Source organism: Drosophila biarmipes, chromosome 2L (assembly GCF_025231255.1).
Source record: "Drosophila biarmipes strain raj3 chromosome 2L, RU_DBia_V1.1, whole genome shotgun sequence".
Lineage (NCBI taxonomy): Eukaryota > Metazoa > Arthropoda > Insecta > Diptera > Drosophilidae > Drosophila > Drosophila biarmipes.
In genome coordinates this window covers 1,764,478-1,786,332 of record NC_066612.1, presented here as the reverse complement: position 1 = coordinate 1,786,332, position 21,855 = coordinate 1,764,478, and the positions used below count along the sequence as shown (strand labels likewise).

Below are 21,855 nucleotides of genomic sequence, written 5' to 3'. Positions count from 1 at the left end.
CACTCACCTCGTTTCTGAACGATTACTCCCTTAAATACGGTCGAGCGGGCTATTACATATGCTCGGCGGCGGCAGCCATCTCGGGAATTATAATATTTTTCATAAGTGAGCCGCAGCAGCAGCAGCAGCAGCAGTTGCAACATCATTATCAGCAGCGAAATGGCCATTTGCCGACTCCCATGCTGATGCGCCACTCCTCCGCCCGCCAGCACCGCCCCCATTTGCCGATGGACTATGGATACGGGGAGTACCCCGCCCCACCCGATCTCCTCAGCCGGAGCTGCATTAGTCTCAATCAAATGGAGCCCTATCTGCAGAGCAACTTCTGCCAAAGGCACATGTTGCAGCAGCAGCAGCAACAGCAGCAGCAACACTCCCACCTGCAGCAGTTGGCCTGTCACAATCTCGATTTGCAGCAGCAGCAGCACCAGGTAATGTCACACTGGAAAAATAATCATTAAAAGATTTACATATTTATTAAACCTATATTTTATTTAAAAAAATTTTAAAACATTCCAAGAGTATGCAGTGGAAAAAGAAAGAAAGTCTCTTCAAATGCATTGACAATATGTTGCATACTTTTAGACAGTTTAAAATAATTCCAAAAATATTGTATAGCACACTTTTAGACACGTTTATATATTATATCCGCTTATACTTGCCATCGACTCATTAAATATTTAAAGTAATTGCACTTTTAAAGTCCCAAAAATGATTGATTTCTATAATATTCCCTCCCTTTAGGCACGTGGAGCCTACCAGCTGGGCCAGGGCAGCATCGGGGCCAAGATGGGCAAGCGACTGCAGCGGAGCCTGTCCTTCATCCAGCAGCACAGCAACTGCTGCGATGGCCAAATGTACTGCAGCTGGCACAGCACCTACGAACTGGGCTGTCACAAGAGCAACAAGTGAGTAAAATAGGTGGAAAGGGACTCCAGCTCCTAATCACACCGGTGTGTGCAGTGAACCGGCTCCCTTTATATGCAGTTGAATGGCAAATCAAAGTTCAGTTGGAAATTGTCAGACAATTTTACAAGTTAAGTAGCTATCGACAGCTTACATAGAATAAATGGGTAAAAGTCAAGGGGATTACAAATGCGCAGGGAAAATATTAAATCGAAGGTGTGATATACAGTTACAACAGGAAAACTGCATGGGCTATCGTAATGGCACTGTTGCACTTAGTGCGTTTTTAAAGCCCCAAAAAGTATTTGTTGCAATAATTGATGCCAAGCTCTCTCATTTTCGCGATTTAAACGAGAACCCATTAAGCAAGCCATTATCAGAATTATCAGGGCTTTTAATTTATACATTTATTTCGGAACTATTATACTGTCTAGAGTTCCAAGTGTTGCAAAGAATTTAAATTTATGGTTTGTATTTTCTCTCAAAAGTACTATGATTTATCGGTTGAGAAGCGATGTAGCCAAAATGGGAGACCGCATCTCAATTGAATCGAAAACCAATTAAGAGATTTTCCGCCAAACCAAACAATCATTGGCAATCAGGCTAGAAGCCCTAGGAAGACAATCAATTTGGCGGCATCCTTCGTTGCTCATGCAAGCCGCAAATTTGCCATTCTGCCAATTTGCCACTTTGGCATTTACGATGTCGGGATACTGAGATGCCCCCATACCATTTTGTCGCATGCCGAAAACTGTGTTGACACTCCGCCTAAACCCTGGAAATTGACTTGCCCTTTTGCAGGAACCCGGGATCGGCGGACCAGCAGCCATTGATATGCACCTGCAGCAGTCCGAGCAGGAATCCCGTCACCTATGGAATACACGGCCCACCTGGAACCCACGGACCACCCAGCTCCACCCGCAGTCGCAGTGTTCCGGAGGGTTTATCCACGATGTCGCAGCAGTGTAACTGTCGTCAGGGTCCTGCCACTTTTCCGGCCCCCACGCGGGAGTTCATCTACGTGCCGCACGCCTATGCCTCCCTCCAGAGAACCCCCCATCGCCATAGTCAGGGGGCGGGAGCGGGCTCGGGCTCGGGCTCGGCATTGCGAAACAATCCACAATGCCGCCTGAAACGGTCCCAGTCCCTCTGCCGACCCACTGCCGTGCAGTTTGTGGAGCAAATCACCACGTCCGTGTAAGAAAGTCGTGGGTGTGCCAAGGGCACTCGGAAAAAGTGTAAACGAACGGCAGAAATATGTTCAACAGAATTTTAGGTCAAGTCCCCAACTGAAAATCTCTAAGTTTGAATTCTTTTTTCTTTATAGGGTACCCTATTAACCGTAGCATACCTTTAGGATTTATTTTTTTCATTTTTCATACTAAAAACTCTGTTCTACTCAAGCTTTTGAATAACTATTTTTCGTAAACTTTGTTTTCAATTTTAAGCAGCTTTCTTTGAAATTTTGATTATTGGCTACTTTAAATACTATTTCAAGCTGCTGAAAATATTTAGTTCTCTAGAGACTTTCTAAATTTTACTACCACTTTTTCCGAGTGTAATACAAAACGCACACAAAAAATTCCGAAAATCGAAGAGGCCCCCGCAACAATTGGGTGCTATAAACTTATATTTTGGTATGTTGGCCCCACCCACATACACGGGTACGTGAACCGCATGCACGATTTGCCAGATCTCTTCTAGTCTTTTGTCGTAGCTCTATTAGAAATGTAAACTCAAAAACTCCAACCGAACGAAGTCGAAAGTGTAACTGAAATCCCACATCACCCAAACGAAAAACGCAACTCGATGAATTTTTCACAGGAAGTCCACATTCAACTTTTACTCACACGCATGCACTAAGCTAGGATGAAAATTTTACTCATTAGCATATTAATATATTATAGGGATTACAGACAGACGGAAAGCTTTATCTTTGTCTCAAGCAAAAGTATTCAACTTGTGGCCAGTACATAAATATTTATGGGATAATTCGATTGAGCAGAGAGCCGACGAAAACGGAAAACAAACAAACTTCTTAAATGGTCCATTTTATAAACGTGCATACAATTTAACCACCGAAAACCGAAACCGAAAACCGATTACCAATATATACTCGTACATATAGGCAGAGGAGAATGCGCACATGGACATGAAGTCGATCCAATTAAACGACTCTTTTCCCCGGGGACAAGGCTGAGCTGTCCGGAGTGCCGAGTTTTTCGTGTCGGCCAAGTACTTTATTTTTCAATAACAATTATATATTGCATAATTAAGAGGCGTTTAATGGCGGACAACAGAACGAGGCGAGCGAAATGCCGATGGAAACGAAAATGAAAATTACTTTTGCCTTATTTTCCAATCGAAATGAGGCATATGAAATAATAATTATTGACACTATGATAGCCTGAATTAATTGAGAACTTAATTTCGGTCATTACAAACATGGAGTTGAAGTCTGCATTTCCAACCCTGTATTGTGCTGAGATATTTGGTTATTCAATATGACAAATATGTTGATATCTATGATTATCAGTTCACTCACATTTCTTTTCATTTCGATTTCTAGGAAACTAAAGTAATCCGCAGTAATTTTCAAATTCATGGCCTATAAAAACGTAAAAGAAAATATACAACGCCAATTTGTAAATCATTAGTAATTCATCCCAAAAAGGAGCTGAATTTGAAAAAGAGCCAGGTGCATAATCAACCAAATAGCAAGTCACATTACAACCAATTAGAAAAATAATAAAAAAGGAATTCAATGGCCATGATACGGCAAACAAAATAATGAAAGGGCCAGTTGCAAATAAACATAATAAATAAAATATTTGAAAAGCTTAAAAAAGGCAAAAAACTAGAAAGGACAGCATTATACAGGGGACATCGTCAGCGGGAAAAACTTTCATAAAGTGAATATTAAAATAAACTAGTAAAAGGCAATCGAAAAATAAACAAAACCGGCAAAATGCCAAACAAATTTAAACAATATGTTAAAGGAAACCCAAATGCAAGCGGCTACCGAAACGGAAAACCAGTTTATAAAAATTTACAAACGAATCGAATGAACATACATTTATTAAAGACCATTAAGAAGTAAAGCGAATTTTCCGCATCTCACCTCCTCTGTGTATAAATTTCCATTGAAAATCTTTGTAATGCTCCAATAAAAGGACCTTAGTCAAAGCCAACTGCCAAGAAACGCAATAATGAAACGTTTGCATATGTTTCAACGAATCCATAAAATTCTTGGAGAAATTCTTCGCTCCCTTACGGTCATTAAAATAAACTAGATATATATCTTTCGACTCCAACTCCTTTTTCGCCAATTGTGTTCAGCGAAAACGAAACACTTAGCATAAAATAATATTACACCCCAAGCATATCCGTGTGCCAAAAAAATAAAAACATTAAATAATTCCATAAACTATTTGCAATTTTGCCGAAATAACACAAAAGGAACTAACCAACTTAAGGTACAACGTGTAGCTAAAACAATTTTTATCTGATGGAATTTAGATACGTGAAATTTTTCAGAGAAAAACCTAAGCGCAGAAACTCATATTTGTAACTCTTTATCATTAGTAGTTTAGTGTGATAAATGTTAATAAAGAAAGCATAAACGAAAACCCTGCCAATTCTATTCAATTTGTTTCTTAACTCTGCAGCCTGGCGACCCAAAGTGTCGGGTGAGTCGAACGTTTTAACCCCAAAAACCAGGCAGGATTTGTGCGGTGGCCATAATAAACTTTTCATTTATTACGTGCTAAAATTTAATAAACAGGTTCAACAGCGTCACAGTGCGAATGTCATATTTCACTTATTAATTAATGGCATTAACATAAAGCATCAATTTGTGCGGCATCGGGAACGGGCTCCGCCTCCCATTCCGCATCCCATTCCGTCCATAAAAGAGGCAGCACTCTAAAGCCAGGGCGATTAAAAAGTTTACCCTAGCCAAAGTCAAGACCGGCCCTTAATGTTGCATATATTGTGGGCACATAACCCGGGGGTCCCCATTACGGAACGTGCCTAGACTGTAAACAGTCGTCCGGGGAAATCGCAGACACACTCGCCTCATATAGGATGGCACATATAGCATACAGCACATACGGCATACAGCTGAGCGTCAATGACATGCTCAATTTTTCATGCATTATGCCGGGGCGTCGGGCCACGGTGCGTATGCTTGATATTTGCCTCAATATCAGGCCGAAAGCACATTTAAGTCGCCTAGCAGGAAAGCCGGAATATTTGCGTGGTAAGCGCTGCGAGGGCGAGAATCTTCACAGGGCCCATCAGACAATTTGCAGCTAGCTTACTGTGGTGCACTGCGAAAAAATCCCTCCTGCCGTCGACGGCAAATAAAATGTGTAAAAAAAATGTTGCAAATTTCGCGGGTTTTTTAAGTCTTATCGCATAGGAAGAAAGCACATCAAAATAAGATTCTCGAGTCTTCATGAATAATATTCTTTTAATTTATGTTAAAATATTTAAAAAATTGTATAGGCGTGTTTTTTCTTATTAAGAGCTTATCAGTGCTTTTTGATAACCTTCTGGGAAGTAATCTATGGGCATATGTGTTGGGATTGTCATTATATTTCTTTTGTCGCGACATTGGAAGACTAGAAAGACGTAAGTGTATTGTAAAAAATATAATGAAAAGAATATTATTTTTAATAATAACATTTTAGGGTGTTTATTGAATATTCCATCGTTGTATTAGAAAATGTTTACACTAAAAACAAATGTTAGTTAGAATGTTTTTCTTCCTGTGTAGCCCAACTCATACATATGCACGTCCTGGTACACATACTCGCATTTTGGTTTCGGGGATATAGGCTCAAGCTGGGGATGATTTCGTTGCCTGCGAAAGTGTGGACTGTGAGCAAACACCGTGCAACGGAAACTATCGTCGTCTATATTGAGGAAATGGCCGGGGCTTTTCGGTCTGGGCATTTCGGGTTACATAACTGATTAAAGATTGGCCTAGCTTATGGCGATAGACTCGTACAGATGTGGTGCGAGAGATTGGGGAGCAGTGTGTAACCTCTCGTGTCAACTTGTTGACTAAGCAAAGTCAGCCAGCCCCATATGAGTTATGATTTACTCAACTCTTAAGCAGGAAAAACAATGATGAGGGGGAAGTGCCTATCAACGCCCTTTTACTTATATGATGTTGCCAAACAAAAAATATTACGTAGGACATTGGGACTATCTATCAGTGCCAAATATTCTACTCTTGTACTGCTTATATCTTCAGTAAGCCTGTAATAAATTCCAACACTATATAAGAATCCAATACCATACAGTCACAGTTCCCAACTATTTAGTTATTTATTTAGCTAATGAAATTCGTGGCACTCCGTTATAGGCGTCGACTTTGATGCAGCTGTAGCTGAGTTTCCAGATCCCAAACTTTTTGTAGTAGGAGTCTCTGCTCCCTTAAATTCTTGCTTAACTCATCCAGTCCTGCATTAAATCTTTCAAAGTTGTCATGTAAATCAACCGTATCCGCAGCGACTGCCATGAATCCTGCGATCATCACGACGAACAGCACGGCCACGAGCTTCCACATTTTAAGTCGGCTTAGTTGGGATTAAATTCGGATTCAAAAGACAACTGACCAAATGTAGATCTGCTTGCCCGCTTTTATACATCGCTGTGACGTCAACTGTAATGATCATATTCGAACTTAAGGGCAAGATCTTTTTCCGGGCTCACACCAGATAACCCTTATGTGTGAAACTTATGCTGGTCTTTATAAGAGGAGGCAATCAGTTCAAGGGTAAATTTGATTATTAATCTTTTCGGATTTCTAAGAAAAAACATTCATTTAGGTTATTTGAATGAAATGAAATTAATGTTTTCCCAAAGGCTTATAAATATATTTTTTGTAACCACCTTTTTACTAAATTTTAAATATTTTTTCAATGGTTATAAATTGAGTTAAAAATACTATGAAGTGCGAGAATAAGCTTTAATGCAAGAGAGACTCACAAGGCATCTGAAAGATTATCACTGCCCCAAAGAACCACAATTTCAGCTGGGACATTTCCCCTTCCGCAAAGTGAATCTTCAAACGTTTTATATGTGTCCTAATGCCATAAAACAGACCCAAATTCGTGGTTTGCCATAGCTGTTGTAATTTTGTTATGACCTCTGCCCCCTAATTCCCACCCCAAAAAGTGTGCCATAGGAAATTTCAGAGTAATTTAGCTGAAATGCTGCAGCGGCAGCTTTGTTTGGCTTTGTTCTTTCATTTTGTGGCAGATATCTCAAGCAAATTAACCTAACTACTCTTAATGCCGGAGTACAACGCTTCCCCACTCACACACAAAAACCAATTAAATTCTTCCGCAGAGGCATGAAAGCTTCGTTGCTTCGATTAAAGCTTTCCCGAGCAGGATGAGATGGGGGTGCACTGCAAATATTTAACACCACGATCACAAATATATTTCTTTTTTATATAAAACGAAATTAAAATTAGTATAAGAAGATAATAACAAAAATTTAGTTTACTCTTGCTCTTTACTCTTTTACTCTTGAGTCTACTCTTATAAAAATAAATTTGTAAAAATGGTTTGAATAAATTTTATATAAGCATCTTATAGCTTTTTGACCTAAAAAATATTAAATATTCCTGTATATTCTAAAGGTTCTTAAAATGTACACAATTAAGCAATAATAGCCTATAGCAGTATAAATATGTTAAATCAGTTGCCGAACAGTGGTAACAAAAGTTGAAACATGAAACCAAAGTTCGAGTGCCCTCCTTTTCCAACCGTGTACATTTTGTTAGACATCTTTTTGCCTCAGAGCCAGACATGGAAGCCGTGTGAAGTCGACTATTGTGGACGCCTCGAACGCGTTCTAAGTGAAATTTAGCCGTTGGCTACGTGACGATGCTGCTGTTTCTGGTATTTCTGCCGCTTCTGCTCCCGAAATAGCTGCATGGGGCATGGCGATGTGGCTGTGGCGATGGCATGTCCTGGCCGTCATGTCCTGGCCGACTGTCTGCCTTGTTGACATACGTCCTGCTGCCTCTTTGCCCGGCCGCTGTGCGCAAACGCATGCTTTTGCTGCCTACTTCCAGCCGCTTTCATTGTTGCGCTTTTGCAGTCGCAGAATCCGCCGAAAAGCCAGGAAAACCCACCGACCCACCGACCCACCAACCCCCCGAAAAACGCACCAGATGCCGAACATCTGTTTTATGTTTGCCTCGCTTCCAGGAAAACTCTCTTAAATTCTCGCGTGTGAAACACTCTGGCTCTCTCGGTGCGTCGGAAAATGCGAAACGCTGCCTGAGCTTCAGCAGTTCCAGCATCAGCGCCGTCGAGTGAGGAGCGTCCTTTGGAGACCGGAAAATCCGTGAAAACTGTCGGGCTACTCAAGCCACGCAGCACACACACACACCCCAGCCGAAAAAAGCAAGGAACGGAGAAAATCCCTGTGAAAAGCAGCCACCTCAGCGAAATTTAAGAACAATTAGCGGAGATGCCAAGCCTACTCCGTGGAAAAACGCATGCAAATTAAAGGCCGAGAAGAGCACCAGCGAAAAACGTCCACTCCGCGTTTTTCCTACGGCTTTTCCCATCGCTTTTTTGGCCAGCGCAAATATCGATTGCTGGCTGCCTTGCATAAGTCCACGAAGATTAGTATACAAACGCAGAGCAGTCGAAACCGTCTGGAAAAGCGATTCAAATGACAACGAACAACAGGCCGTACTCGTAGTAATTAAGTTTTTTAATCACCAATATTGGAGCCATCATGGAGCAGCTGAAGTCGGCGATTTCAAAGCCTGGCCCAGACAATTGACACGGAAAAGCGACGAAGACTTCCCAGGATATATATAGAAGTTGATTGTACCCAACGACGTGTGTGTGTGTGTGTGTGTTTGCCCCTGTTTCGCTTTTATTTTCCTTTCCATTTTATTTCCTTTGTTGGCTGTTTGAAAATGGATATTGCCTTGCGTGGCACAAACACAGCATCATCAACATCAACGACTGGAACTGGTGAGTCCTTGGGATCCCCGGCCCAGAGGCGCATAATCGCATCTTTTATTCCGCTGGCAAGTGAAACAACGACCTTTTCACTTTCAGGTCTGCATCATGCTGTGTCACTGGGCAACATTGAGGTCTCCACCAAGGTTCGTGCTCACGGAGCACCTCTCCGAAAACGCAGGCCATAAAGCACCACAAAGTGTGCGGCGAGTGAAATTAATTTCTGTCGGGCGCAGAGTTCCAGGAAGGAGGCGCTGTCATAGCGGATGATTGACACAATTATTTCGGGCGAACTCCGGAGGGCGGGAAAGGACAACTCAGCAAGCGCCCGGGCACATTTGAAGGGCTTAGGATAGATGGATAGCGAACTAGGAAGGAAATTAGGGGATTAGCATTAGTCAAGATTAGCATAGCACAGAAAGGGAGACAGTAATTAAACAAGAAAATATATTAACAAATTAAGAGGCTCAGGCAATTGCATTTTTAGAGCATTTCATACAAATGTGAAGTAGGCGTATACGTATTATTACTATCATCGCATATTAGGTATACGACACGTGGTCCGTTTATAAGGAAAAAACTATTAAATATTTTCCAGAAAATTATAAAAACAAATACCGAAAATGATTCAATGAGGTTGACAGTTCCCCAACAATTTAAAGAATAAATTCATATTATTCGAACTTGTTCAAAATCATGAATGTTGAATAAGATATAACTATTTTCTGTTTCACAACCCCATTAGACCACCTACTCCAGCCACATGGATCGCAGCTACGACTCCGAGGACGAGCACACTGGTCGCCGAAGACTTCGCCACACACTCTCCACCGAGCTGCAGCCTCGCACTTCAGTCTACTCACGCGGAGATATAAGGGAACAGGTAATTTGGCCGTGGTATAAAATCGTTTTCCTAATTTAACACACGTTTTAATATCTTCAAAGTACTGCCTCACAGATCGCCAGCTGCACAGCATAGAGCAGCGTCCTAGGCGGGAACGATTTTTTGGCTGCCTTTCGCGACGTGGTCAAACGCAGTCGGGCGGTTTTTTGGGCGGCTGCGTGGGTCGCCGAGTGCCCTCCGATGAGAATCTGGCCGCCTACGCTCCTTTTGAAAAGTATCCACGGTGGGTTGAAATTATAATGCCCAAACAACCTGGAAAATCACCAGGGGTTTCGATAGTGTTTAAAAATATGCAACATAAGATGTGTAAAACGTATGGTATTTTCGTTGCATACTTTTGGGCACCCACTTAAACAATTTGCAAATAATTTCGTTTTAATCCGTTCTTTTAGCTACCAGAACAACTACACAGACACACACGAATTGGAAAGTTCCTATTTTCGCCGTCAGCCGGCTTCGATTTTGAGCACTGGTAAATCGGGTGAAGCGGACCTGGGAGGTCGTTACACCTGGATTGGCCAGCAGCAGGTGCCACAGGTGACCAACAACAACGCCGACTACCCATCGGACCACAGGTATGAACCGCCTAAGAGGGCGCACTGCAGATCAGTACAGAAACAGAAATAACCAAGAACCAAAAATACCCAAATTAAAAACCGTAAAATGCTATGCCAACTGTCGCTTAGATCATGCTTTACTGTCGCACTCTCCGTAGTCACTAACTCTCTGTCGCTCGCTATAACCCTCAACCCTCCCGATCTGTCTCTATGAACAAACATATATTGTCTTGTATCTGTGAATCGCTTGCAATGCCTGCCTTTCCGAATCATCCATTGCATAATGCCGCTTAATGCCTCCAAGTTCTTCTCAACCACTCGAAAAAACCACTGATATACACCCTACTAGAAATGCTGTATAAAAATACTTTTTCGTGTACTCTTTCGTTATTCATCCACCTGTCCTTCTCTCCTCAAAAATCCAAAAAATAATGAAAACAAACGACTGTAAAAATCAACCAAAATTTAACAATTGATATTGCCACAATCAAAACCCCACCAAATACTAAATGATATGAAATGATCAAAATGTGTAAAGGGCAACTTGTTGTACAGCACCACTTGAATCCTTTTACCAGGATGTTTTGCTACGGAATTATTATGTCGAGCTTTGCGCTCCACCAAATCCTACACCACCAACATCACACACCAATCAAATCGCTAATCTAAATGTTTGGTATGTAAAGTGATCTAAAATCTAACAAAATACTTAAATAAGATATGTATGCAAAGTCTGCAAAAATTAATAAACTCTATTAAAAGTGCGCTAATTAAAACTGTTTATTTATGTTATGTGTCTGCACGTGACCGAAAAGCAAAAAACGAACAAATCTAGTTAAAACTAAATGAATAAATTTTAAATAAAAATGCTTGTGTGTTGAAAATGCTAAAACGCTGCCGAGGAATTTGATTAATATTCTGCCGATGTGCTTACTCCACAGCTCGTATCACTGCCCCACATACGCCACGATGCCAACCACGTACCACCAGCACCACCACCAACAGCAGGGCGGCAATGTGAGGTGAGTCCTTGCCAGATAGTGCCCTCCAGAAATCCAATCTTTCATAAAGCTCTTTATGCAGAACAAAGCACGTGAGCTTCGCCAGGTCACACACCCTCACCAGCTTCGATAATGTGAATGCCGGATTTCGATCTTCCGGGCGATTGAAAACCGCCCGAAGCCAGGAGCGATTAATTGGTGGCAAGAAGCCCATCATCGCCACGGGCTCCATGTACGAGACCCTGCAGCCGCCTCTTCAAGGCCAGCAGGCGCAACAGAGCTCCACCCTGCCGAAAACCTGGCTGCCGCCTCCGGTTCAACTGCAGCCCTGCCAGCACCACCATGCCCCCATCCACCTGCACCAAAATATTCCAGGTGAGGACTTAGGTTGGGTCATTAAATTACCAGGAGGCTTGGGTTCGATGAGCGGTTCACTTATCAGCTTAAGTCTACAATAAATTCGTGAATACCGGGCACTTGGGGCCTTGAAGTCAATTGAAATTGATTCTTAAATTCCTTTGTTGTATATTAGTATTTCTATATATCACAACCTCTTCTATTTCAGACAACATGGTTGGCCTGATCATACCACAGCCCCTGCCTCTGGCTCTGCCACTGCCCAGTCCCGAAGTTCTCATCGTGGAGAAGAAGTTCCGCAACGCCATGAAGACGCAGGCCACTCAAACGGATGCAGCTGCCCGGCGCCAGGGTCAAGTTGGGTACAACACCCAGGTATTGGCCCTAAGTCCGCGGCCTCCACATCGTATTAAGGTTGTCTCCCAGGGGGCTCAAACGAATGGCCTACAGAATGGCAAGAAACTGACGAAGAGCCTCTCTGAAATACCGAATGGCAAGGAGATGCCATCGCACCATTATCAGCAGGGGTATGTCTTGTATCGGATGGATAGGAACATTTTGTTACTATAATAATATTTCATAATAATATAATAACATGTTATCCATCTCAGATCGATTTACCCCCACGAGATGATCTACCGCACGCAATCGCAGGACGTGACCCCCCTGCAGACCCTCTCGGATGCCCAGAACAACATCATGTACTACAAGCCGCCGCCCCCTCTGCTGGACGCCCACAGCTATGGCCTGGGAATGGAGCACCTGAGCAGGACTCGACCCTCGCCCTCCGAACAGAACGTGGAGTATGTGAATGTGAATGCCGCCGCGGTGGCCCTGAACGAAAGTTTCGACTACGAGAGCAACAGTTTGCCTCGACGAGCGTGTACCTCGCACACGGACTTCTACTCGAACAGTTTGCCCAGGAGACAGGATGTGTGCAAGCATGTCACGGAGTGCTCCGAACTGATGGCCGACAGTGTTCCCCTGGACTTCAGCCAATCGCATTTATTGCCGCCACCCAGCGAGTACTGCAAGAACGACGACGATGTGGAAGTGGAGGAGTACTACGACGAGGAGGAGGACCATCCCCACGAAACGGAGAGCTACAGCTCAGAGGTCTGCATGGAGCAGGCGGCCCAGCATCGTCGAATGTCCATGCTGCCCCAGATGATAGACTCCCCTTTCCGTCGCGATGATTTGAGACGCCAGTCGATGCCGGTCTATGGTCAAACCGAGAAGCTCATCGACGGCTTCGGGCCGAGGAGCTCCTTTCGCAGGCGCGACAAGGTCAGCTGTTTCCCCGACGAGCCGCAGCCGGAACCTCGGGATGAGCAGGAGATCTTCATAGACTTCAAGCCACATGTATCACCCAAACCGAGTCCCAAGCTGCAGCTGAAGCACCGGAAGCAGCACAAGGCGGAAATCGCCATGAGGAAGATGCAGCAGCAGCGCATGGCACAGGCGGCAGCCTTGACCCTGCCCAAACTGAAGCCACAGCCAGTCGAAGTCGAGGTTAGAAAAGTTGAACTTGAGCCCAGCGATGAGGAAGAGGACGAGGAGGAGCCCTCCGAGGCCGAAGAGGAGCCCGACGAGGAGGAGATCGATGAGGATGAGCAGAAGCTGGAGACGGATCACCAGGAGGACGAGGAGCCGCTGTACGAGAACATAACGCCCTGTGGCTGTCGGGTGGATCCACAGCCTGATCTGGACCAGGATATCCAGGACAAGCGCTCCCAGTTCCGCAAGCGCTCCGTGAGCTTGGATGACGACTACGAGGCCAAGACCTCGGGAACTCCCACTCCCGGCCTCCGACTTCCATCCACCCCAGCCAGTCCTTGCCGCGATGAGCTGCTGGCCAATGTCTCAACTTATCCCTCCTCAGACTCGCTGGCCAACGACAATACTCGCGATCATTCCGATGGCATCTGGAATGAGTCGCAGGTTACTGTCTTGACGGCTGAGCAGCGCGATATATCCGACGGATCTTACAGCTCCAATTTGCTGTTGACTCCCTCTTCCAAGAGGAAGAACCTGCTGCTGCAGCACCAGCAGAGAAGCTCGGTGGACACCGATGCCCTGGACTTCGAAGAACAAGTGGGTAAATGAAATATATTCTTAGATCATTCTGTTTAATGCTTCTTCTCAGAGCCCCACCTATGGCCTACAAACACTGCCGAAGATAATCAAGACCCCCACGCCAACCGCTTCGAGGCCCGCTTCCACCCAACCCATGATGCCTCCACCAGCTATCGCGGTGACCCCGTCTTCAAATCAGATTCTGGACTCATCTATAAGTTCGCCACTGCCCAAGAGGAGCATGGTGGCCAGGGGGTCGGTTCCGGATGCCCGACAACTCATGTTCATGGGTGGAGCCGCCAAACAAAGGTTACTTAAAATCTAAAAAGGGGTCTTTTTTGATGAAGCTTGATATATTTAACTTCAGCCCAAAAGTATACCCTGGAAACTGTTGAGGCATAGTTTTATTAACAACAGATCATTTAAAAGGCGGAAACCCATAGTTTAAAATATTTATTTACGTTATATTATCAGTTGATAAGACCCAAAAGAATAGAACAGAATTTCCAAGGCTCTTCCTTTGCTGAAATCAACAAATTTGTAACACATTTGATACTCCCTTCCAGGCACTCGGACGCCTCGTTCCTGCCCATGGGCGCCACCGACTACGCCCGGAGTGCGGACATATCGGAGTGCAGCACGAATACAGATGAGTATGCCACCTGCACGGACACCTCGAAACGCACACCAGGTATTAAGACTCCGCCGACCACGACCAGTTCATCGTCGACCACACAAGTGCCAGGTTTGGGCCCCCCGATACGTACTCGTGCTGTGTGTGTTCCTGTCTGTGTGTAGAACTCGTACCAAGCCGCATAACCAACCCAAGTCTTGATCCATGAATGAGTGTTACAAAGAAAACCCAATCGAATTGTGTTCGTGGCTACCACTCCACCATCATTGCTCCAAGCCACCGTATACTCTCACCGCCTCCACGCTTTGCGCCCTAGTCTTAAACAGCCTATAGCTTATAGACCGTAGACTCATCTACCACACCTCAACTTTGACTGCCTCTCTATATCTCTCTGTCGCCTCCCTAGTTTGTTGTTGATGCCTGATCAAATGCCTTGCCCGCAATGCTTTAGCTGTACTTAGTAAACCTTCCCATATAACCATATTAAATGGAGTTCGAAACCCTTTCTATTTCACAGTTTCCACTCAGAGCTCGCAGTTGGAGAAGACCCATGCCGGCAGTTCCTTCGAAAGCGCCAGTTCCTTGTACTCCATGAGGGAGGAACTGCTGCAGCATGACGAGAAGGAGAGGGATAAGGAAAAGGTTCTGCTTTCCAAGGCCCAACTGAAGTCCCCCATTGGTTCGGTGGCTGAGCTGACCAGGAAGTCACCATCGCACTCCATAAGTAGCACCACCTCTTCGGGCAGTTGTCCTGTCTCGGGGGCAGCTATCAAATCGCCTGCCAAGGAAAGTCAGCCACAAACGGTCGCCAGTTCGGGGACGTCACAAGTGAAAGTGAGCACAGCTGAAAGTGTGCCTCCTGGAACTGCACCTGTAAGTGGAACCAAGCCAAAGCCCGATTCCATATCCGAGGATGAGCGCAGCGAGGTCAGATACTCCTCCTCCGGCTACTACGAGAGTCCCCACGACGAAGATGATGAAGAGCAGGTGATGCGAAGCAAGGCACGCCGCATGAGGCACGAAGACGAGAGGAAGAGGCGCAAGACTAGCATGAAACTGGACATTGAGAAGGAAAACATGCGGGCCCTAACGAGTCCCATTAAGAAGCCCTCGGGTTCCAGCAAAGTCACATCGCCAGAGCAACAGATTTCGGGACCTCTGGATAATGGCAGCAGTCCCAGCAAGATGAAGCGCTTCCGTCCCAAGATACGAAGGCAGTTGAGGAAGAGCTCACGGGAGGATGTCCTGGCGGCGGCAGCGGTGCGAAGGAGTCGTGCCACGCCCACTATTTTTGGTCTAAGCAGCGGGAGTGGGGACACAGAGCTCCTGCTGGATGCCAGCATGTCAAGTGGCGCCCAAACAGGGACCACAACTAGCGCCCTAGCAGGGTCCCTAGCCGGGACATGCTCCACCACTACCGTTATGACGTCTGCTTCTTCCACCACGTCGAAGTTTCCAACATCGGAGTCACTTACCACGGAGGCAGTAGTTATTCCACTGACGGTGAGGAAACCCCACAGTTGCGCCACGCCCACATCCCTGCTCTCTCCCAAGCTGCCCACAACGACAACCAGCGGTACCCAGTCGAAATCCACATCGGACACCTTTCAACTCAAGGCCAAGTCCATTGAATCCCTGCGCTCCGTGTCGCCCGGCTCCGATTCGGTGTTCTACAGCGAGGCGGATGGAAACGCCGCCAGCGGAGAACAGAGTCACTGCCACCACTGCGGCAAGGAAATGGAGGGCAAGCAGCAGAGCAACACCATCAGCGAACTCGCCGGGGACTCGGTGGAATCGATACCCTACATCGAGCAGGACATTGTCAAGCCACCGTCCGACTTCGCCGACTCGCCGGTGACCACCAAGACCACGCAGCGGCTGTACAAGAAGATGGACAAGCGGTTCCGATCCGAGGAGCGATATCACGGGGAAAGGGGCAGGCACTACAAGACCAGGCAGGAGAACATCAGGGCCAAGGTAAAGTTGATTGGTTTGGAAGAGATCTCTTACACATCCCACTTATTTTATAGAGCGAGGAGCGTGGTCGCGTTCCCAGCTTACCCAATACTCCCGTACTGCGACCTGCCGGCTCCAGTCCCTGTGTTTTGCCAGACATCAACACAGAACAAAACCAGCACATCATCTACAAAGGACATTACGACGCGGGTCGCTACACTCGACTTACCGATGATGACTTGTGGACTCAGCTGGACCATCAGTGTTTCGGTGAGTTTATCAACATTTGAGTTATATTCCGGGCTCAAATAGAACATTTTTGATTTATATTCCCTGTATCTTTCTTTTTGTACGCCTTTAAAATATTGTTAAAGTTATTCCCCAGAATAAGACAGATATTGGGCGTATAACAAAATAAGATTGGTATTTGTGCAAATCTATAGCAAACATTTTAAAATTCTTTTACTTCATGAAAAAAATTAAAATTTTCTATGACGAACAACATTAGACGCGGTTGCATTTGCATTTTGAGGTAACTTGCATCTGAAAATAATAAGTAAAGGCCAAGCAGACGATGAAGATTGATAAAATTTCAATTACTTTTATCACGTTATGGCTCGTCTCTGTCATTTCTCTAAAGGACCGTGAGTTTGAAATGCCTTTAAAATATTCGGGGCTAATAATCTTCTTTATAGCTGTTTGCGGTTCGAAACCTAAGGTCAAAAGATGTATATCGCCTCCTAACACTTCTTTTATATTTTATTTCTATAATCGTATCACTAACTCGTGTCAAATACTCAAAAAGCCTTGTGAAAAGTTAATCAGAAAATTCGCAACCAAGGCGATATGTCAGAAGACGTGCCAGATGTAACTATTCCGATTTTTAAATAAAAGTGGACTGAAGAATATATATGTATTTATGATATTAAAAGGACTGGGCAAGTGGGAACTAACATATTTTTCGAAAAATGTCAAATTACTTATAATGCCTCGTCTGCGTCCTTTTCTGATCAGTCACATTTTTTCCTTACAGATCGTTCCAGGGAACGTCGAGCTTCAACGGAGTCCGAGAAGGGCTTCCACGCCAAGTACCAAGTGATCCTGCACCGCCTCGTCCAGCGACGTTGTACCCTGGAAATGTATCATCGCCAGAAGCACAACAGCTTTCGTAAGTCTGAGGCCTCAAAAGGCCTCAAAAGCACCCTGTTCGAACACCCAAACAATATTCTAATTTTGGCACAACGTGCGCCCCCTTGGATGAGAATCAGAGAGAAATTGAGAGAAAAGCCCCATTTGGGAGAACTTTAGAGATAATGAATGGCGTGGCGCTCCGCATTTTCATGACCGGCACTTGGCATACAAAGATACGTATGTGGGAATGGGGAATATCAGACAGAACCGAAAAAAACAACCCAAGCCCATAGTTTTTTGGCTCTGTTATCGAGAATAGTTGAGGTGCGTGCTTTGTTGTGTGCCGACCATAAAAAATCCGCAACGCTTCCCGTTCGGTACTTCGGTTTTGGTCAAATGTAAAGAAATAAGTGCGAAAAGTTTTCGGAATTTCTGTGTGGTATTTACACAATACTCAGGCCAAATGATTGGTGTGTAAACAAGAAAAGTCGAACGTTGCCGGTTGGGATTTTTATTTTAATAATCCCCTTTTTGTGCATATTACCACACAGAACTAATAGCGTCCAATTCGACGCCGGATTCGGTTCGAAGAAAGTTGGAGGAGGTGTTGAAGCTGATGCTCCTGGTCTGGGCTCGCGAAAGTTTTGTGATATCCAACTTATCCAACGGTGCACATGGTAAACGATGTCCGGACGAAATCCGGAAATAAAATAACACAAATCACTTCAATCCCCGCCTCTCTCTCTGTCTATAAATAAGCACTACGAATATACACTCAGAGAAATATTATGAGAAAAGATTAGGTTTAAATAATTCTCAATAAAATAAAATTAACATTGCCTAAATTTTATTATAGTATCGGAATATATTTGGCCTTTATTTTTAAATGTATTTTTATGAACTTTAAAGTGCATCAATTAACCAATTACCATTCTCTCTTAGGCGTGGATAAGACCGTGGTGGTCAAGAGCGATTCCGGGGAGTTTGGCTTCCGCATACACGGTTCCAAGCCCGTGGTTGTGGCTGCCATCGAACCGGAGACTCCGGCGGAGAGTTCTGGCCTGGAGGTGGGCGACATCATAATCTCCGTGAATGGAGTCCAAGTGCTGGACAAACACCACACCGAGGTGGTTAAGATCGCACACGATGGCTGCGAGAAGCTGGAACTTCAGGTGGCCCGGACCATTGGGGTTCTGATGCACGAACAACTGGAGCCACCAAGTCAGCCCATTTTCAGTGGATATTTGTGGCGACAAAGTGGGCAGGCCAAGGGAGCCCCGAATTCAAAGAAATGGGTGCGACGCTGGTTCTCGCTGAGGCCCGATAATTGCCTGTACTACTACAAAACGGAAGATGTGAGTATGAATTTTGATTAGGTTTGGGGATATACATTTTTTAGAGTTCTTGGAACGCTCAAAGGGTTATTCAGGTTCTTAAATGTCGAAGTTCATTTGAAAGTGGAAAAGAGTCACTTAAATCATTGGAGGCTTAAAATCACTTTTAAACCTGTTCAAAAGTATGCAACACTTTATTATTTTACTGCATACTTTTAGACACCTCTCAAAACTCTAGGGACTTATATTGATTTTTCAGGACTCCCAGCCTGTCGGCGCCATGATAATGGCCAAGCACACGGTGGACCTGTGTCCTGTGGACGTGGGCAAGCCTTTCGCCTTCAAAGTGGATGCCGGCGAAGGTATTCCCATGTACGTGGCCGCCGACTCCGATGAGTTGGCCAACAGGTGGCTCCAGCTGCTCAGACAAGCGGCCTCCCAGGACAACCAGTGGCTGGACAAGAGGTTGGGGGACACTGATCTCGGAGACTGATCCATTCCTTACTGATCCACTCTCTCACATCACTTCCCTCACAGTGCGCGGTGCTTGTACCAGAGCCCCACCAACATTCAGAGGCCCGATTGCTTTGGCTACCTACTCAAATTGGGCTCAAGGTGGTGCGGATGGTCGAAACGCTATTGCGTTCTTAAGGATGCCTGCCTCTATTTTTACCAAGATGCAAATAGCAAGAGTGCATTCGGTGAGTCAACTCGAGTGGTGCTCGAAGAAACTAGATTAGATTAGATTGGCGAAAAGCAGGTGACTGACTGGCCAGCAATTAATTCAATTTCTCTATTTAGGCATGGCCTGCTTGCACGGCTACAAAGTGGCCTCTATGTCCGCCAATGCATCCGGCAAGAAGAACTCTTTCGAGATAATACCACCAGAAACGAAATTGCGTCACTACTTTTTCTGCACCGAAAGCGAAATGGATAAGAAGCGGTGGGTATTTCTGTAAAAGCCTTAATAATAGGTTAAAGACAATTAGTTCTTCTTAAATATTAGAATAGATGAATATCTCTTGGCTTAAAATATATTTTAGAGATATTCTTTTTTTCGTATCAGAATGTAAATGAAAGATGTAATTTTGTTTTGTCTATGAAATATTATATCAACCTATAAATTGGATAGCGATTGATTTTTATCAACTATATCTATGACTGCAACACATTTCACTACAATCTTCATACTTCCTTCTCACTCTCATAGCTGGATATCCGCACTGGAATACTCCATAGACCGCTGGATAAAGTCCGGGTAACTAAGGTTAAAGACCCGCTCCAGATCGGCCCTGAGCAGCCGGCTCAAGCGTCGCAGTTTCAGCTACTTGATGGATTAGGCGGGGCGATGACGATATATATGAATTGATTTGTTCGACACTAGTACGGGTACTACCAACAACACTTAGAACTTAAGCCAAGCAAACCAATTAGTTTTAGGCATAGGCGATTGCTTAGTCCAAGGAATTTAGTCGGTCATTCAAATCGGGTTTAAAACTATTTTGAACAAAGCGTACATACACAAAATATATACACATATAGAGGAATACGATAGAACATTTTTGGTGTGTATTCTTGTTATATAGCTTACAACAAATGGCATATATATATACAAAACTTATGTTTAGTGAGGTTGTCTTGTCACTTATATACATAGAACATATATTTAGCCACAAGAAAGAAATGAGAGAGAAATGATCGTACAGCAGACCAAATTGATTGTCTAATGTATATAGAATTCGGCTAGGCTGAATCCAAATTGAAATGATTAGGTATTCAACGGCTCAAATCCAGGCAAGGCAAGGCAAACGTTTTTTAGATAAATGTCTATTTACAGAAAGGGTAATACAGAACAAAGATAAACTCAAGCGAGACCAAAATTCGAAATTATCAGAGTTTAACAGTTCGAAAAGTCATTATCGAGGGCCGAGATCGAGGTGAGCTCCCCATTTTCCATAGCTGCTTCCATCAAAACAAGAACACAACGTTTTGTGAATAATCAACAACGGTTTTCGTCCTTATTGGAAACGATTATTAGTTAGGCGCGCTTACGATATAAGCCACAATTAGTTAGTTTTTTGATAGGTTGGATTTTTTTAGGAATCATACTCACAAACACACGTCACAGCAACGTTCATGGTAGGTCAAACAATAATATAATAGCAATTAATTCGGAATCCAGTAGTTACTTTGTCATATAATGATATGATCTTTAAAAAGCTGATTTCCTGTTTTTTTGGGTCAGTGTTCAAATACCGAGATTGAGTGAGGATGCAACAATTTTGAAGCTTCTTTTTTGTTTTTATTAAGACGGTAGCGAATATATATAAATATATTTTATATATTTTAAATAGAGATTTCCAATTCGGCGAGGCGCAAAATAAAATTAGATATTAAATGTACGCATTACGATGATTATATGATATACATAAGAGACAGCCATTTTATGTTGTAACTCATCGAGTGGAAAACGAGACAGCAAACCCAAAAACAAAAACAAAAACAAAAGAAAAAGAAAACTAAATAAGAGCTTTAATTATTAAATAAAGAATATACCGAGAACAAATGACAAATGTGTGTGTTGCTGACAGCCCGGGGGCATTGAAATGCATCTAAACACCATTAATTTGGCTCAACGATCCGATTCCGAATCGGATTCGATCCAGGCCCAGCCCAAAAAACGGGCTACCTGCTGAGGCCAACGAAGCATTTCAAATGCGATCAATGAACCTGTTGCTTTTGGCCCTCTAGCTGGAAACTACCAGCTGAACTCCGAGTCGGCCACATGTTTTACACGAATTTCAAGTAATTTATTTTAAAATCGTAAAGCGATGCAAAATATGCAAGGGGCGAAACGTCATCCGCCGCCGCGCACTTGGAAAAATCTGCAGAGTATCTTGAACTTTCATAGATATTCTTGAATCTTAGCAAATGCTGTTAGCAAATTGGCGGGTTTAACGCAAGGTAAGAAGACTAGATAAATATTAAAAAAAGTT

General features: G+C 44.0%; 2 protein-coding genes across 9 annotated transcripts; both read left to right on the top strand.

The window, feature by feature from the left end:
* Positions 1–95: 95 nt before the first annotated feature.
* LOC108029103 (uncharacterized) lies at positions 96–21,425 on the top strand. Of its 8 annotated transcripts, XM_017101208.3 has the most exons (21): positions 8,254–8,921; positions 9,009–9,055; positions 9,655–9,792; positions 9,855–10,036; positions 10,206–10,388; positions 11,312–11,392; positions 11,454–11,746; positions 11,937–12,255; positions 12,340–13,822; positions 13,875–14,113; positions 14,371–14,495; positions 14,956–16,415; positions 16,469–16,664; positions 17,428–17,562; positions 17,912–17,995; positions 18,077–18,202; positions 18,468–18,880; positions 19,119–19,324; positions 19,397–19,560; positions 19,661–19,802; positions 20,070–21,425. In XM_017101208.3, exons 1-21 carry the CDS (start codon positions 8,864–8,866, stop codon positions 20,119–20,121), a joined length of 6,126 nt encoding a protein of 2,041 aa, XP_016956697.1. In that variant the 5' UTR covers positions 8,254–8,863; the 3' UTR covers positions 20,122–21,425. The 8 variants fall into 8 exon arrangements, with proteins under 8 accessions (XP_050740896.1, XP_050740895.1, XP_050740897.1 ...); XM_050884939.1 differs by lacking the exons at positions 8,254–8,921; positions 9,009–9,055; positions 17,912–17,995; positions 18,077–18,202 and adding exons at positions 96–431; positions 745–908; positions 10,909–11,046 and having other exon boundaries at positions 9,868–10,036; XM_050884938.1 differs by lacking the exons at positions 8,254–8,921; positions 9,009–9,055; positions 17,912–17,995; positions 18,077–18,202 and adding exons at positions 96–431; positions 745–908; positions 10,909–11,046 and having other exon boundaries at positions 9,868–10,036; positions 14,371–14,549.
* On the top strand, positions 16,962–17,304 carry LOC122818818 (uncharacterized). The gene is made up of 2 exons (XM_044094066.2): positions 16,962–17,038; positions 17,090–17,304. The coding sequence occupies exons 1-2, from the start codon at positions 16,969–16,971 to the stop codon at positions 17,263–17,265; spliced, it is 246 nt and encodes an 81-aa protein (XP_043950001.1). The 5' UTR covers positions 16,962–16,968; the 3' UTR covers positions 17,266–17,304.
* Positions 21,426–21,855: the final 430 nt, after the last annotated feature.